Here is a 15326-nt window from a genome sequence, read left to right as displayed (position 1 = left end):
CTGTGGATTTGGTATTCACTTTAAATCACTGCTCTTTGCACTTATGGCCACTTCAAGCTGCAGGTTCTGGCATTCCCAGAATCCAAGAACAGTCTGGATTGGAAGAAACCTTCAAGATAATCTCATTCCACCCCCTGCCATGGCAGGGACACCTTCCACTGTCCCAGGCTGCTCCAAGCCCTGTCCAGCCTGGCCTTGGGCACTGCCAGGGATCCAGGGGCAGCCACAGCTGCTCTGGGCACCCTGTGCCAGGGCCTGCCCACCCTGCCAGGGAACAATTCCTTCCCAATATCCCATCCATTCCTGCCCTCTGGCAGTGGGAAGCCATTCCCTGTGTCCTGTCCCTCCAGGCCCTTCCAAAGAGTCTTTCTCCTTCTTTCTTGGAGGTTCCCTTCAGGCACTGGAATTCAGTTGTTACTATTTTGCTCACTTAAAAAAAATTAATATTCCTATCAAGCTGAGCTCTTTCAAATTCAACACTGGCCACCTTTTAAATTGTTCGGTGCTTTTGGCATGGTTACTAAACTGGAGTGCTCCACTCTTGGAGGAGTATGAGTCTGCAGTGCCACATCAGTAACACCTTGAGTGCCTTGATTTATCAGGAAAAATTCAACTCTTGCAGGCCAAACACATTTTGAAGTGGAGTACTCCCTGCTGTAACACAGTATTCCAGACTTTTTTCTTCGCTCTCCTGGTGTAAACATGGTCAAAGCTGTGAGTTAAGAATGATAATTATTAATCTTTTCCCACAAACTGAAATTTAAGTGTGGAGGGCACCACTCCAGTAGAGCAGGGGTTCTCCTCTGCAGAATTTTTCCTCTCATATCTCACCCTTGTGGCTTTTAGAACCAGACATGAACCTGCTTTTTTCTTTTTAACATAAAGGCAAACAGGGGGTTGGGGATTAAAGGCTGAGCAACACTGTATTCTGAGAGCCCAAAGAAGCATTTCTTTGAGCACTGAATTTATTTTTTTAATTAAAACTACCACTTGATTTTGCTGGATTTGGCATATTTTAACTTGGGAAAATCTGAGAGAGCTCTGCACTGTAATATAAAGTAAAACTAAATGTAAAAAGCCTCGTATTTGCCTTTCCCCAGGAGGATTTGTGTGAGTGTGAGACCCAGAGCCAGCCAGGAGGTACAACCTCCACACATATTCCTGGCCCAGAGAGCTCCATCCCAGCCCTGCAGACCTCAGCAGGGAGCACGCTGCTCCTTCAGCCCCGTGAGCCAAACACATGGCCAATCCTGGCACTGTGCTTCTCCCACAGCAGCTGGGAATGCTTCCCAGGGAAGTTCATCTGCCTCAGCAGCTTCCTTGGGCTCTGGAGTGCCCAGCCAGACCTGCTCCTGCCTTCTGGAGAGACATCAGCCCAATCCCATGCCATGGACAGCATCAGAACCATGGAATCACACAATGTTTGTCTTGGAAAGGACCTTAAAGCCCTTCCAGTTCTACCCCTGGACACCTTCCACTATCCCAGGTTGTTCCAAGCCTTGTCCAACCTGGCCCTGGACACCTCCAGGGATGAGGAAGCAGAAGTGAGGAAGGCCCACGTGGCCCAATGCCCTCTCTTTATTCCTGAATTAGGTTTCAAAGGGAGGGGATAACCCCACCACGAAAGGGATTCAGCTTTTCTGTAGCACTGAGTCACCACCCCTATGGTGTGCCCCATGCAAAACCACAAGAACAAGGTTCTCCAGACAAAGGCACCTCGCTGGGCTCCTGGTCCTGCCAGCACCTCTCCTGCTCTTCCCTTTCTGCTGCTCAGCCACAGCTTGGGCCTCTGGGACCTTGATCCCTCTGCTCAGGGACAGAAAAGAGGGATTTTGGTCCTTGAAACATTCCATGATCAGTGCACAGACTGACCAAGCTCTGGGACTCCCTGGCATCTTCCCCTAATACCAGAAAAGGCCCTTCAAAGGGGACTTCCATGGAAGAGGGTTGGAATGGGATGATCTTTATGGTCCCTTCCAGCCCCAAACATTCTGTGATTCTATAACATAAATAAAAACAAACACCCCAAAGCAAATGGGGACACAGCAGGGGGGGAGCCTTCACATCTCCCAGTGACACCAATACCTGTACGTGACCATAAACTCAACCCACATCTCACAGCTCCAAAATCTCCAAGGATTCTGCTGTTCCTCACCTACAGGCTCTGCTCAGCTCCACCACAGGGTGTCTGATCCCTGGAATGGCCCTATTAACCCCACATCTCCTTCTTGAGGGCAACCCCACAGCACCCTCCTCTAGCTGTTTCCCTTGGGTTTAAAATCATGGAATATGCAGAGCTGGAAGGGACCCACAAGAATCACTGACCCAGCTCCTGTCCCTGCACAGATACCCCAATAATCCCACCATGTTCATCCTGGGAGCACTGCACAAATGCTCCTGGAGCCCTGGCAGCCTTGGGGTCGTGCCCATTGCCTGGGGAGCCTGGGCAGTGCCCAGCACCTCTGGGGGAAGAACCTTTCCCTGATACCCAAGCCAAACCCCCACTGGCACAGCTCCAGCCATTCCCTTGGGTCCAGGTTCACAAGAGCATGAGTTGTGCTCCCTCAGAACAAACAGGGAGTTCAGAACGTCATTTCATCCAATCCATGGCTTTTCACCCACGAAAAAGGTTTGAGTTAACCATGCAGGCAAACATGAGCAGGGGAGTTGCTCAGTTTCTCAGGGAACATGTGGAGCTCTGCCTTCTGCACAAGCAGCTCACACAGTGTGCTACCTCACCTTTGAAAACTGAGATAAGAAGATCACAAGAAGCTTTATTTTGTTTGGGTGCAAACCAGCATCTGCCCTCCAAAAGCCATCAGAAGCACTCAAGTTTTGAAAAGGTTTTACTTACTTGTATTTTAAGAGCAGCCACTGAACAAACCACAGTCCTACAAGGATCATGCCGTTGATTTCACAAATAGAAAAAGCCCATTGCACCCGATCAAAGCGATCAAAAAATGCATCTGGGAGGGGAGGCTGCACCTCCTTGGGAGGCACTCGTTCATGAACCACCGAGATAGTCACCGTGGTGAAGACGAAACAAAAAAGTGCATAAATAAAAGCCAGGAAAGTCTTGCCCCACTCCATGGGATACTGCGAGCGCTCCGGCTCCGGCATGGGGATCTTGATCATCTCCTTCTTGAACCCGTTGGGGACCCCATTGAGCTTGAGCGCGGCGCCGAAGCCGTTCTGGCGCGCGGCGTCGCCGGCGCGCACGTGCCCGTTGGCGTGGCCGTTCTTGTGAGCCTCCATGTGGTGAGCCATCTTCAGCCCCTCGATCATGTTCAACAGCCGCTGCCCGCTGTCGGAAGACACCCGGCACAGAGGGGATTTCTTGAAATCCTCCTCCGTCAGGTTGATGAGGTCCCGCCCGGTGAAGTTCTTCAGGGGCTCACAGTACTCCGGCACGGCATTGTCCGTCAGCCAGCTGGTCACCTCCTCGGGTGACCACAGCACCACTTCTTTCATCTCGCCAGGGACGGTGGCACATGGGCTTTAAAAGAGTGGGCAGCAGTCACTGCGGCTCCAGCGTGGCGGGAAGCTCCTCCTTGGCTTCATCCTGTCCCTGGAATGGGTTTGGCCAGAGGGAGAGCCCGTCCCTGCCCAGCCGACACCAGCGTGCGGCCAGCATAGGAAACGCTCTACTTCATCTTCGTGCTGGCATGCTTCTTCCTGGGGAGGGGGACAAAAACACAGAAGCAGGCATTAACATGGCATTTAGCTTGAGGTTCATGGCCAAAGCCAAAATTCCTGCACCAAACCAGCTGTGATCAGGAAGGACAAGAGACTCTGGAGGGAAAGAGCAGCACATTTGAGCTGTCCTTCCCGAGCTCGCTGTTGGCTTCTTAACAGATTTAACACCACTTTGCAGCTGTGGGAAGCTTCCCTCCTGCTCTGTATTTGTTACATTTTCCATTTCAATCCTCTGGCCCAGGAGCAGCACCCAAACTCCTCTTCCAGTCATCATACTCATGGATGTAAGGAGCTACAGAGCAAATGTTTGGTATTACTTGTGGTAGAAACCTCTTCTACCCCTTACAGGCTGGTACCTTCATGGAACGTGTGGCACCAGTGATTGAATACAAAACCTGTTTTTCATTCTGCAAGGCAAAAATCATAAAGTCACAAAATCCCAGACTGGTTTGGGTTGGAAGGGACCTTAAAGCTCATCCCATTCCACCCCCTATCATGGGCAGGGACACCTTCCACTAGACCAGCTTGCTCCAAGTCCCATCCAACCCACCCTAGAACTCCTCCAGGTGCCACATATAGTCATCAAAACTAAAAAAAATTATATAGGTAAGCATGGATCTACTCTCTAGGACAAAAGAGCAGCAGGAAAATCAATAATCAAGCAGATTAGCCTGAAAATAAACTGAAGCATTTAGGTTTGCAAGTATTCAGCAGCTCTGTGAGGTAAATTCAACTGTTACCAGTGTATACTGCTCCAATTCAAAGAAATGTTGCCTACCAGATAAAAAAAAAGAAGGAACCAGGAGAAATGTTTCATTTAAAAAAAAAAAAAAAAAAAAAGAAGAGGAACTAGGTAAGAAACTTCTATACTCAATGAATTGCAGAAATAGCTTAGAAAAGCTGATTGCCTCAAGTACAAAAGTTACAAGCACACACAAGTTACTTGCTTGGAATCTCCTCCTGAATTCCTGAATTTTTGAGACATGTACAACAAACAAGGTAGTGATGGCACAGACCTCCATGAGCAAATCCTCAGGTCTGAGGTGTTTAGTCAACAAAAAACCAAAAGTGCTCCTCCCCAGAGCAAGGAGAGGAAAGCAGTGGAAGCCCCACCATCCCACAGACCACGTGCTCTGCTGCAGCTCATAAACATGAAGTGAGAAGGTAACAGCACAGGGAAAAAAAACCACTTCATACTTTCAGAAGTCAAACCAAGCCTTTATCAGCTGTAAGAATATTTTTAGCCTCTTACCAAGCTCCCAAGTGTTTGTGTTTCATCAAAGGGAGCAAAGTTGTGGCTGAGGAAAACTAAAATAATTTACCCTACTGGCATGATTTGAGCTGAAGTGGCTCAGAACAGATACAGAGCTTTACTCCTATGCAAACACAACCACACTGCACATCAATTCATTTTCTGACCTGTTACCTCTAAGCTCAGCAAGAAACACAAGGTGCAGTTTTTAATTTGTTTTTCCATGGAAGGAACTGTGATGGTAGAGAAAAGAAAAAGCCTTGGATGGAAGGACTGGCAGTACTTTGGACAGGCCACCTCTCACTTGCTGGACACCAGAAATGTGCACACATTTAAATCCATGGAGCAAGCAGGGGTGAAGATGACTCATCCACTTTGTGCATATCTGTGTTGTTTTAAAGCAGAAATGAGGATACAGCTCTATTTGCTTCCTTTTCTTTCAATACTGAGAAAGGCTTTCAAGCCACAGATTGCTTCATTATTCAAGTTGTGTTTAGCAAATCAGTATTTAGTTACAGAGCTCTGAACATGGAAAAAGGGTGGCCTGAATTATGCATGGTAACCCACATTAGAAGCTCCTACAAGGCCAGGACTGAGCAGCAGCTCAGCTCCACCTGCCCATCTCCATGTGCTCATTTCAAATCCCAGCTCTGGCAGCACAAATTCCCAACAGACAATCCTAACAGACTTCTTGTTGTTGCCCAGGATGGTGCCTCACAATGATAAAGACAAGTTATTTATTTTTAATGCTGTTCTCCCACCCGAGCTCTGGGCCTGCAGCAGCCATCCCACCTGGTTTTGGGGTTCTCTGAGCACTCTGGGCACCATGAGGTGAGCCAGTATTAACTAAACCTTTTCAGTTTTCAACACTGGAGTGCCTAAATCCCAGATTCCCAAATCCCTGAAACTGATAGAGCAGCTTCCTGTCCATCCTGACAACATTTTTAAGGATTCGGAATCCCAAAGACACAGCTCAAGAGTCTGTAGCCAACCTCCAAACTACATTTCCACTGCCAGGGAAGGCCTAGATTGGATACTGGGAAAAACTTCTCCATGGAAAAGGTTGTCCAGCCCTGGAATAGGCTGCCCAGGGCAGTGGCAGAGTCACCATCCCTGCCTGGAGGGATTTAAAACATTTGTAGATGTGGCACTTGGGGACATGGGTTAGTGGTGGCCTTGGGAGGCTGGGGGAATGGTTGGACTTGATGAGCTTAGAGGGCTTTTCCAACCTAAACCATTCCCTGATTACATTCCAGCAGGTTCTAAGATGAGCTCCAGATGGAAAAATCTGTTGCCAGCTGCAAATAGCACTTGGATACTGGCACAAGAGTCCCAACATGCTGGTGTGACCCCAGAATACCTGGCCTGGCAGCCTGACAAAAACCAACAAATGTGTGCCTTGCAGTAAAACTGCAGGTTTGGGCAATATTGCTGGAAAATACCATCAGTTCCAAAATGTGCTCTCACACCACCAGTGTAAATCACTACCAAGCAGCTTTTGTAAAAGCAGAGTAAATGATAAGGAGGAAAGGTAATCCTCTACCAAGGACACAGGCCATGGAGATGAGTTGTTTTCACTGAGAGTTAAAATGAGGAAAACCAACTAAAATTTTTAACACCGCTTCTTGTTCAAGCCTGTTTTCACAGCCTGTCTAATGGGGGAGGAATAGGCAAAAAAGCTTCTTTACTCACACCTTTCCAGCTTGTCACATTAAAAATTCCTCATTCCCTATGGTGCATCCATGAAAGCTTGATGGGGTGTGGTTTGCAGAAACTATGGGGGACTCACAGCTCTCACTGACCCCTTCCCTTCCACAAAAGGTCTTCTCCTCCCCACACAAGCTGAAGACAGAAGGTGGGGACCAGTGTCAGCTGCAGCCAGGCCACATGCCCACGAGGATGAGGCACACAAACCTCCCCAGCTCTGACACAGGTTCTTTAGCCTGGCTGGCTAAAAATTCCCTCCATCTGCAGCAGAGCTGCCTCATTAAGGAGCCTGAACCTGACAAGGAATTATAAATAACAATGTGATTATCATAACAATACCAAGTGCACTGTGATAATGATGCTGTGGAAAACCAGCACCTCAAAATACCCACACAAGAGTGAGCAGGATGAAGCAACCTCATCAAGGGCTCCAGGTGGAACTTCCTCGTGTTTACAGGACCTTTGTTCCCCGTTGCCAGCAAACACTGAAGTGCTAACTCAAAACACGGGGAGTAATTGCCACCACCACTTCCATCTACACCTTGGCCATGGCCACATCAGAGGGTTAAACAGGTATTCGGGGTGCACTGTTACAACCCTGCTATCAAGACCTGTTCTTCTCAGATCAGCTGGGCATAAAGAGCAAAGGTGGGAGCATCAACCTTTGTGATTAAAGAACAAGAAAATCAGCCATGAAATCATCAGCTGATTAGAATCTAAGAATCATGGAATGATCTGGCTTGGGAGGGACCTTAGAGCCCATTAAGTGTCATCCCTACCATGGGCAGGGACACCTTCCACTGTCCCAGGCTGCTCCAAGGCCCAAAGTCCAACCTGGCCTTGGGCACTGCCAGGGATCCAGGGGCAGCCACAGCTGCTCTGGGCACCCTGTGCCAGGGCCTGCCCACCCTCACAGGGAACAATTCCTTCCCAAAATCCCATCCATCCCTGCCCTCTGGCAGTGGAAGCCATTCCCTGTGTCCTGTCCCTCCATCCCTTGTCCCCAGTCCCTCTCCAGCTCTCCTGGAGCCCCTTCAGGCCCTGGCAGGGGCTCTGAGCTCTCCCTGGAGCCTTCTCCTCTCCAGGTGAGCACCCCCAGCTCTCCCAGCCTGGCTCCAGAGGGGCTCCAGCCCTTGGAGCATCTCTGAACCTGCTCTAATATCTTCACATCTTTCCCAAGCTGAGGACAAGGCCCAGGTCTGGGTCTCCTTGAAGAAGAAACTGTTCATTCTCACAATTAACACTGATGAGACAAAACCACATCCACTTAAACCAGTAAAAAACCACCTCCCCTACCCGTTTGTTCATCTTGAAACTCCTCCTGAAGTACTTTGAAACCCAACCAAAGCAAAGAAAAGCTAAGCCTTCCGAAATCAAACTGTGCCCTGCTCGTGTTTGTGCTTTTACTCTCTAAGCTTTGCTGCCAGGGCAACAGTCACTATAGAAATCAGTCAAATAATAAGCTAATTCAGCAACTCGTCACCAGGAGCCAGGAAATCCTTTCAGAGGCGGTGGTGTGCTGCACTTGCAACCCTCAGCATCCTTCCAGACAGCCCAGAAAAGCTGAGAGGATTCGACCCTCCGTGAAAAAATGAGAGTCTAAATGAGAGAGGCTCATAAGCACAGCTGGAAGGTACAATAATGGTGGTTTGGCCCTTGGAAACCAAACTCTGAGGTTCACACTGATAATGTGTGCACACAGACAAGCAGAGAAACCCAGGTGCTGCAAGGACTGAAGATTGAATACTTTATAACCCAGCCCACTGGTGAATTCCCTATGAATGATGAGCTGGAGTCACACAGACACCAAGTACCCCGAATAAAAGCTGGAAGCTCTTTGTCCTGTGTTTTTAGAGCACAAAACAAACTGTTCACAGCAGCAGGGCCTGAGTCACTGCTAGAGTCACCTCCTCTCCAGGCACTTCATCATGGCCAACAATAACACTCTGACACCTCAATAACTGGACATCCTGTACTTGACAAGCACCTCTGCACACAATTTGCAAGGGAAGGGAGCTGCCTGCCACAAATTATGTGCTGGATAGCCCTAACAAGCTCTCAAGCAGCGTTTCCCTCCCTCCAGGACAGGCTTGCCTCCGAACCTGCATCACCCCTTCTGCACCACTAACAAGCAAGAAACTGCTGGCAGTGTAAAACAGGCCAGTAAAGCTAGGTTTGGGCTGGAAATGCAAGTATATGCAAATATAAAATAGCTGTAAGTAACACTGAGGCACAGGTGGGCTCGCAAGTTGCACAGAGAGGTTTCCAAGGTCAGCCTCAGATGGAAAACATTGGCCTGCGGACAGGAAGTCAGAGCAAGTAGAGCTACTACTATGAAAAGAGAGGCTGGGATGAAAATGCAAAGCAACACCCACATCCCCTGAACAACCACTTACACAGCTTCAGAGGGAGAAAAAGCCCTGCCTGAATACTACATCAATCCCTGAGCAGCCTGCTTTTTTTCTAATTTACTTGATGGCAAGAAGAAAAAGAAACCCTCATCATATATTTTCTATCCTAATTAGACTTAAAAAAAATACCCAGAAATTAAAATCCTCTCATGGGTGTAACAGCTCGGAACACAAGCCCAGAGGTGAGCATGGAGGATTTAAAACCCAAAGTACTTGCAGCACATTTGGATAACCAAACAGGTCCCACCTCCAGATGGGAACACCACCAGGGAGTATTTCCCTCCATGAGACTCCACCAGAGCTTGGAGCAGCCTGGTCTTAGTGGAGGTGTCCCTGCCCATGGCAGAAACTGAAACTGGATGATCTTTAAGGCCCCTTCCAACACAAACAATTCCCTAATTCTGTGATTTATAGCCCTACACCTCAGCTTTCTTCCTCTCCCATCTTCCTGGTGCTTGGCAGCAGTTATGAAAAGCAGCAAACACTCAGGAGGAGGCCTCAGCTGACCAGTGGTACCACCCCAGGAGCAGCTCCTAAGCAGGGCTTTTATTTTCCCAGGACAGAAATCCTGCTTCCAATGACCCTGGAATGGAAAGGATGGAGCAGGGAGGAGGGCAGGGAAGGTTTAAGTTGCAATTATTTCAGGCTGGAAAGTTGCCCCAAGTCAGGGAGGCAGAGCCAGGCACCAGGGCCAGAGCCCTTCTGCCCATTCCAGGGGTAACCCAAGCACCCATCGCATTTTGTATCCATTCCACAATCCTAATGTCCCAATCCTAAAAAAATGCAACGTCTGCAATGGCAGTGGGACCAATATTGCTTTATTTTTGAACAGCTGCAATAGGAAATCCACACTCCCCACCCCAAATGCAAAGGGAGGGTGTGAAAATATTAATAGAACATCACAAATCTTTAAAAATTAGTTTAGACTGGATATTAGTAAAAAAAAATTCTCCCCTGTGAGAGTGGGCAGGCCCTGGCACAGGGTGCCCAGAGAAGCTGTGGCTGCCCCTGGATCTCTGGAAGTGCCCAAGACCAGGCTGGAAGGGGAGCACCTGTACAAGTTTATTGCAATTTTTGGGGTGCCCCAATGAAGGAAGGAAATGATTAATCTAACTCCATGTTCTCAGAAAGCTAATTTATTATTTTATGATACTATATTATATTAAAGAATACTAAATGATACTGTACTAAGGAATACAGAAAGGAAACTTACAGAAGGCTAAAGAGATAATAATAAAAAACTCATGACCCTCTCCAGAGCCAGACACAGCTTGACCTTGATTGGCCAGTAAGTCAAAACAATTCCCATGAAACCAATGAAACAATCACCTGTTAGATAAACAATTTCCAACTACATTCCAAAGCAGCAAAACACAGGAGAAGCAAATGCAAATGAGGTAAGAATTGTTTTCCTTTTTCTCTGAGGCTTCTCAGCTTCCCAGGAGAAAAATCCTGGGCAAAGGGATTTTTCAGAAAATGCGAATGCCAGACAAGGTCCCTGCCCATGGCAGGAAGTGGAACAAGATGAGCTTTTAAGACCCTTCCAAGCCAAACCATTCTGTGATTTTCTGAATTACCTGCTTAGACACCAGGACTGTCAATGTTTCAGCAGCTTCCTACAGCAGAACCAACCCACCCAGCACCCCCCAAACCACCCACGGCCCTTGGGCACCACGCCACGCTCAACCCTTGCCCACGTGGGATGTGGACAGCAGCAGCCCTGAGTGGCTGTGGGCTCTGTGCTCAGCAGAGCAGGCTCTGGCTGCTGTCCCCAGCAGAGCTGAGCACTCATCCCCGGGATGCCTGGGGATCTGGGTCAGGCAGAGCCAGGGCAGGGCTGGAAATAGAGCCCCGTGTCCTCGTGCAACCCCGCAGACAATCCGGCACTGAGAGCGCTCAGCGATGCTCCTGACACTACCCAGCCTCCCCAGACTGACACACACACTACAAAACACCTTCAAAGGAACACAGATGAAACACTGAAAAGGCAGGAAGAGTGGGGTTTTTTCTCCCTACAAGGCAGGGCAAAAGGATGGAAGCAGGAAAATGAGGAGAGACTAAACATTTGTGACATGCTTCACATTTTAATTCAATTAGTGCAGGTGTTTTGAGGTTTTTGTGAGGGTTTTTTACCTCCAGTGACTGCCTAAAAGCCACTTATTATTAGAAAGTCAGATTTGTTGGAAACCTCTGGGAATCTAAGTGGCAGCATGAATTTAAAAATTAAAAAATCATGGGAACAGAAAGGGAAGTTGTGCCCAAGGAAACTGAGAGCAGTCTTATGACTGATGGTAACGTGGCTCTGAAATGCAGACTCCAGCATAATTTGCCAAACCAGCCATGCAGATTAGGAAAAGAAACCTGGCAGAAATCACAGAGAAAACAGATCCTCTCTGAAGACTTAAATCAGTTACTTGACATATTTTTTTAATATTAGGGTTTGTTACTGGCCATGTATGAGACAGTAGCCAGACCACAACAGTTGCTCCCTCCCAAGTGCCTTTGCCAGGGCTGTAACAAAAGCAAAAGAAAACTAAATTTACACTCTACGATTCCCAGCCTAGAATAATATTTCCATATTTCATTAGCAATATAAATATTTTATTTCAAACATCCTACTTTTGAAGTCCCAACACATCAGACCCACATCAAAGACTCCAAGCCTCCAGAGTTGAAATGTGAATATCTTCATGCACAATGTTGTTCTCTGCACTTCAGCTGTTACTTTTCATAAACCCACCCAAAAAGACACACCATCAACATGATTCATTTTCAATGCCATTCTTCTTGGAAAACAAAACAATCCCTGGGTTTGTCTTTATTAATTTAGTTTCATGTAACACCGAGTGTTCCTTGGTCTGAAAGACAAAACACCACACGTATTCAAGATTACTCCTGGTATAAATAGTCTGAATTTTTGAACACAGAGTCCTCTTTCCAGCAATGCCTGCTCAGAGTTGCACCAAAAATCAAATAAGTCCTTCAAGACATGTATCTGCAGGAAGGAGAAGAAGGCTCTTATTGCATAGTTGGTCTAGAAAAATCATAAACACAGGAAAGGGAAGAAAAAGGAAGAAATCCCAAACCATCTTGACTGCCAACAAATTATGGGCGTACAGCCTGCATGGCGGGGATGTGTCTGACTAGAGCCAAATCTCTTGACATTGCAGATGAACTGTCCTGGCATCTTCCTTTTTGTGGTTATGCTGCAAGCAGGAAAAACCCTCTCAGTTTATTTGCCAAATCCCAGAACCTTTCTTTACTCTCCATCACAGGAAGCCAAATCCTTCTGTTTGCAGTGCAGATCTTCCTCTTGGCCTTGATAGCAAACCCAGTGTGGCTGGGGACAAAAATCCTCCCCTTCCCAGCCCGGCCAGCCAGCACCTCCTTCTTCAACAGCCACAAGGAAGGTGCCAAACAATTCAGAGCAGCTCTGGTCCCTGCTCCAAGGGTCTCTGGCTTTTGCCTTTTATAGGCAATTTCATCATTGCTGCTCAGTGTTTTGGGCACTGAATGCCACACTTTGATCATTCAACAAGCTCCAAATGTCAGAATTTGGGCTCCAGAAACCCAAGCTATTCCTTGCCCAGGGCCTTGCCCACAGCTTTATCTGTGTGTCAGACTATTCCTACTCATTCCATACTCATTCCATCCACTGCTCCTACTCAGCTGCTCCCAATCCGTGTCAGATGTGACACTGCTCCCATCGAAGATCTGTGACACCAGCAAATCCTGCTCAAATCTTGCTGCTGACAAGTGGGCACTGAACCCAAAGAACAGGAATACACAAACATCCTCCCTGAAACATTAAGCATTCCTTACAGTTTTAACTGATAGATGATTGAAGATCACAAAACAACACTGAAAACACGCTACCTTCCACAGTGACAGCAATGGTGACAGTACCACCAGGTACACGTCAAACAACTGCCAGACCACAAGCAGAGTCACGTGAGCTCTTTACAGTGTGTTCAAAGGCTGCAAAATATGTTTCACATATTCCCCTCAGCTCAAAAGTTATGATCAATTAGGTTCACAAAGAAGGAGAAATAAAGGAAGATGAAAAACTCAGATCTTGCCATCTAACTGTTCTGAAATTATTAATATTTCAACAACTACCTGAAAGCCTCAGAAGTAAATTCCTCCTGCAGACACATCCAATTGCTTCTAAATTCCTTTTCTAGTGGCACAGTTGAGGCACAGGGACGTGCCTGTGTCATGCTGCCCTAACACCTTTACAGAGATGTCCATCAGCCACCTGGCTACAGACAATCCCAGGCAACATCTCTGGAACTGTGACTCTCAGCTATCCTTTCTTCTGCAGGCAGTCACTCCACTACCTGGCACACTGAACAGGAAAGACTGGATGGCTGGGTAACAGACCCACAGGCTGAACTGGTAGGATTTGAACACATCAATTAAATCAGTTCCAAAGGTAACCCGTAATTCCAGCCAAACAAGGGAATCTCAGCCAGAGGTACCGGGTAAGTGTGAGCAGCTTGTGCTCCTACCATGGAAATTAAGCTGTGTTTAAAAATAGAATCCCAGGATGGTTTGGGTTGGAAGGGACCTTAAAGCCCATCCAGTCTCACCCCTGCCACGGCAGGGACACCTTCCACTGTCCCAGGCTGCTCCAAGCCCTGTCCAGCCTGGCCTTGGGCACTGCCAGGGATCCAGGGGCAGCCACAGCTGTGCCAGGGCCTGCCCACCCTGCCAGGGAAGAATTTTTTTCCTGATATCCAATCTAAGCCTGCTCTCTGTCAGTTTGAAATTGAACAATATTTCACCTTCCGAAGTCCCCCACCTGGGGAATGCTGTCATCCACCACTCACCCACAACCCATAAAACTGTTGCAAAGCAACCCAAAACTGAGTGCAAAGCTCAGCCAGCACTTTGTCCACCCTTCACAGCCAGAAATAACTAAAAAAAATTCTATCAGATGCCTCCTGAATTGGTGGGCATGTGATCCCTCCCCTCCTGCCACAGAACGGATGAAGGGGTGTCCAACTGCCGGCACAGCCTTGAGCAAATTTTCCTTATCAATCTAAATATCTTCTTTTAACTAAAAGAAGGCAAGGCAAAACTTACAGTACAGACTGGAAGATGCCCTCCTGCAGATGTGTTTCCTTTTGTTATAAGTAACAAATACAGTTATTGTTTTTCTAATTTATGTATTAACTTTTGTTTTGCAAGTTATTATTGACCACAAAAATCCTGACATAGTACCATTTGTAATTACTGCTTTTGATACAGTATAATCTGTCAGTTTATGTATGCACCATATAGCTTTTATAAGTACTTGTGCCATATATATTATCTTAGACTGTAGCATAATGTTGAAATTATTTTTTCATGTAACTAACTCAGAAGATGGTGTAAAACAATTAGGCAATTTCCCATATTCAGGGACTATCTTATCTGAAAGACAAAATAATAGAAACAGAAACCAGAGCACCCAAAAAAGGAAGAATTTATTGACCCTCATTATCAGGGAATGAAAATACAACAGGATGGAACCACAAAAAAAATATATTGGTTTCATCTATAATATGGCATGAAGACAAGTCAAAGGTTAAAACTCAGAAGAATGTTTGAATGTGTTTAAACCCTTAGTGTAACAGTACCCCCTATCATGTAACAGTATACAGAGAACATGGTTTAAGTTAACTGTGTGCAAATAGCCAAGCATCCCAGCACTTGGATTTCTCTCTTTTATCCCTTAATAAACGTTAATAAACATTTTCAACAGTGAGCTGTGTTTCTCACACTCTCACGAGGCTGTGCATCAGTGCAGCTCCCTGCAGGGCACCTGCCACACGCTGCTCCCAGCAAACACAGCAAACACAGCCCACTGCTTAGATAATCTCAGTTTGTTCAGGCACTCAAAAGCCACATCCACCCTTGGAAAAACAATTAATAAAAGTCAGCATTCCGTCCTGGGAAGCGGACACGGGAATTAACCATTTAATTAATGAAGGGACGCCTGTGGCTTCAGGAGGATCACTGCAAAAGCAAGCCTGGCTTTCACAGCTGCTGTTACACAAACAGTTAAATGCAACAAGGACCAGCCCTGCATCTTACAGCACTCAGAACTGCAGGAACCTCGTGGCTCTGTTCTTCTTCCAGAAAGAGGAACCCAAACAAACCAACCTCCGTCCCTTCTGTGGCAAAGTATTGCATGACCAAGCAGCTCCAGACGCATCTGGCTTAAGGATCTTTAATTATTTGTTGTTGTTAAGTGTGAACAGATGAGAGGGAGG

At 47.0% G+C, this 15326-nt stretch overlaps 1 protein-coding gene and 1 long non-coding RNA gene across 8 annotated transcripts in view; one reads left to right on the top strand and one right to left on the bottom strand.

The window, feature by feature from the left end:
• SGMS1 (sphingomyelin synthase 1) overlaps positions 1-15326 on the bottom strand; it is a 92133-nt gene that overhangs the window by 9554 nt on the left and 67253 nt on the right. For all 7 annotated transcript variants that reach the window (XM_064429910.1, XM_064429915.1, XM_064429914.1 and 4 more), the window contains one exon: positions 2855-3675. In XM_064429910.1, the coding sequence (XP_064285980.1) occupies positions 2855-3471 (617 nt within the window). In that variant the 5' untranslated portion in view covers positions 3472-3675. The remainder of the gene's footprint in view (positions 1-2854; positions 3676-15326) is intronic.
• Positions 7153-8494, top strand: LOC135306274 (uncharacterized). The gene is made up of 2 exons (XR_010367075.1): positions 7153-7303; positions 8142-8494. It is a non-coding gene; the product is annotated as an uncharacterized LOC135306274 (long non-coding RNA).

The sequence above is a fragment of the Passer domesticus genome, chromosome 8, assembly GCF_036417665.1.
Source record: "Passer domesticus isolate bPasDom1 chromosome 8, bPasDom1.hap1, whole genome shotgun sequence".
Classification (NCBI taxonomy): Eukaryota; Metazoa; Chordata; class Aves; order Passeriformes; family Passeridae; genus Passer; species Passer domesticus.
Note: the sequence above shows the minus strand (reverse complement) of the source record. Positions and strands in the feature narration are given on the sequence as shown.